The sequence below is a fragment of the Cynoglossus semilaevis genome, chromosome W (genome assembly GCF_000523025.1).
Source record: "Cynoglossus semilaevis isolate Cse_v1.0 chromosome W, Cse_v1.0, whole genome shotgun sequence".
NCBI classification, from domain to species: Eukaryota; Metazoa; Chordata; class Actinopteri; order Pleuronectiformes; family Cynoglossidae; genus Cynoglossus; species Cynoglossus semilaevis.
The window spans coordinates 4,819,054-4,821,973 of NC_024327.1; the positions used below are offsets into that span (position 1 = coordinate 4,819,054).

The 2,920-nt window shown below is 37.1% G+C and overlaps 1 protein-coding gene across 1 annotated transcript; it reads right to left on the bottom strand.

The window, feature by feature from the left end:
• Positions 1 to 254: 254 nt before the first annotated feature.
• LOC103397003 (synaptobrevin homolog YKT6-like) lies at positions 255 to 2,822 on the bottom strand. Its single transcript, XM_025052896.1, has 5 exons — positions 2,655 to 2,822; positions 2,475 to 2,579; positions 2,198 to 2,263; positions 1,514 to 1,615; positions 255 to 1,420 (listed from the first exon to the last, which is right to left on the bottom strand). Exons 1-5 carry the CDS (start codon positions 2,805 to 2,807, stop codon positions 1,385 to 1,387), a joined length of 462 nt encoding a protein of 153 aa, XP_024908664.1. The 5' UTR covers positions 2,808 to 2,822; the 3' UTR covers positions 255 to 1,384.
• Between the last annotated feature and the right edge of the window lie 98 nt (positions 2,823 to 2,920).

A 2,920-nucleotide genomic window follows, 5' to 3' on the forward strand; every position in this document is an offset into this window, starting at 1 on the left:
ATACAGACGGAAAACACCTTTACTATAACTTATTTTGTCTTAAAATAAAAATCTGCTGATTAACTTCACATAATAAGTACTACTGATCAGCAAACCGTTTCCATCAATACCTACAATACAACAGTACAATGTAGTCCATTAACAGAAAAACAAAACAATAAAATTAAATAAATTTAAGAAATACCTTCCACACACAGACGTCATTAAGGTTAGGAGGCGTCATTAAAACGGCAAACAGAGATGAATGTACAACGTTTATGGGAAATATATCCATTTATTCGCTCTGCGTTGCACAGCGACACCAACAGTCTGCAGTGATATTACACAAACGAATAGCAAAATGCGTACTCACAAAAACACACAGGAACTCAACATCAATGCAGTCTGCAGATATTGTGTGTTCAGCAAATTGTACGTGTTGTCAAAGACATGAAGAAAAAAAAAAATCAAAAATACACACAACCAAAAGCGTGTCTTCATTTTAAACTGATCTGTATTTTGTAAAGGAATAATAACCATTTAGATGACAGCATCACAAAAGTAAGCGGTGTCATGTCTTACGAGAATGACATTTGAATTTACACAGCCTATAAAGACTGGAAACAGTCAGAGAGCAGAGAATTAAGCCGCACAGCAAGGTAACAAAAAAAATCATAGTAAAATGTAAATAAAGATAAACTCAAAAGGTAGGGAAGGTAGGTGGTGGTGTAGCTACAAGTTAAAAGCATGGTACAGTACGCAGAGCAATGGTGAAAACAAACAAATGTTAGATGGCGATTCTCACACAGCACAGGTCGTTTACATAGTCGTCACATAGCAATAAGGCTGCATCGATTGAGAAACATCTTTATATATACATATAACCTCCATCTCTTAATTTAAGACCCATTTCAATCACACAATAACACACAATCACCCAATGTGGGAATATTGGAGATATATACTATGAGACTTGAGAGAAGCACAAAATTTGTAGAACTGAACATGTCTATAGTTAATACTCTGTCGAAGAAATATTTTAGATTAATCTATTGGGAGGTAAATCAATCCAGGTAATATTCAATGTTCTGAAGATAAAACATCACCAATACGTCACACCAGTCCTTCCTCCGCTGGAACGGAGACACCACACAGATGATCATACCTTAACAAGGTCAACAACTACTACAGAATTTTCTCCTCCCCCTGACCAAACCCCATTAATCCTTCAGCCCCATCAGTCACTGTCCAGACAACCACCTTCCACCCATCTTTTTCTCCCATCCAATCACCCCACCTCCCATCCCTGTCAAAATCCCCATCCTTGGTGTTGAAAGCTGGTGACCAGTGCAAGATGTAGGAAAAGTAGAAAGGCAGAGACAAGTGAGTCCACGCAGATCCGACATCACATTATTTCACAGCACGAGTTCTGTTTCCGCGCCTGTGGAATTGACACAGACACACATGTAGAGCTGAGCGGTGGCCACACACGTGTCGTTATTTAAAATGTGTGAAAATAGCTGCCAGTACTCACAGTCTTGTAGAACGCCTTGGACTGGTTTCCCAGGTGTTCCGACTTTGCCACTAGGTCGTCCAGCTTCTCTCCTCTTTCCAAAAGGCTCTCCATGGTGTTGTGCTACACACAAAAAAACATTTGCTGAGATGCTGAACGCTAAAACCACTGCCACATCCTGTCTGTAGTCAGATTTAAACATTGAGGAAAACTGCCATTGATTTTACAGTAGTGTCAAAATGAAAGTCATGTGGAAGTAATTTTAAGACTGCAATAGAAAATAGTATAGTGAAGTCAAAAAGTTCTAAGACAGTTTTAATCTCAAAGTGTTTCTGATTTTAATAACTAAAACATGTGAAGACAAGTCCCTCAGATGTCTCCAACCATTTTGGCAAGTTTTATTATTATAATACAATTGTTGAGGAGAGTTATGTTTTAACCCTTAAAAACAAACAACTTTGAAATTTTAACTAAATCTGAATGAAAATCTGTTTTTTTTTTCCATTTCCAAAAACTTTTTTTAAGGGGCATTAGCATCCATAAAAAATGCTAAAGAGCAGGTTACCTGGTGTGAGAGTTGTAAAAATTGTACAAAAACAGGTATTCTCTGATTTACCAGTGTCATTGTAGCAAGTCAGCGCACTGGACGTGACAATACGTTAATTATACTTGAATGAAGAATCAAGAGTTTCTGTGGTGTTTTACCAAAATGATCTTTGTCTCATCCAACTCTGCCTGCACTTTGGTCATTGCATCTGCTTCCTTGGGGTTCTGGGAAGAACAAGCATAAGATTAAAAAAAAACATAAAATCTTTTAGGTTCAATTTAATCAGCAACACACATTCTTGAATTTCCTCTCATGCGTTCATCATGGCAACATTAAAGAACATGTCAGCATCATATAAAAACTCAATAAGGGAAGCAAAGACAATTTTTTTAATATATTATAATATTGTATTTAACAGATTTGATGAACACTGACCTGGTATTTAGCGAGGTGAATGTCTAAGGCTTTGTAGTTTATGGTTTCAGGATTACCAGAGGGCCAGTTTATACTGTCCACCTGCCTGGAAAACTCATCAAGCACCTGGAACAAAATCCAATTTAATTACCTTTCACGATTTAAGTCATATGATGAAGGGTAGAAGAATTTCATTCTCACCTTATCCAGCAATGTAAAACACACTCTCTGTGGGTATTCCGTATCTGCGATGACCACTGCACTCAGGTTGTCATTTCTCACATACACATGACACAGGTAGTCTGAAAGAAATATAAACAAAAACACCACTTCCTGTTGTAAATGCAGGTGCATTTAAAAAAAAAGCAGAAGTAAAAGAGAGTTTCAGATAAACAATATTAACTGTAAAACTACACATACAGGGTTTTAGCCTGGAGTCAGTACTGCTTTAAACAAATGAATGGATT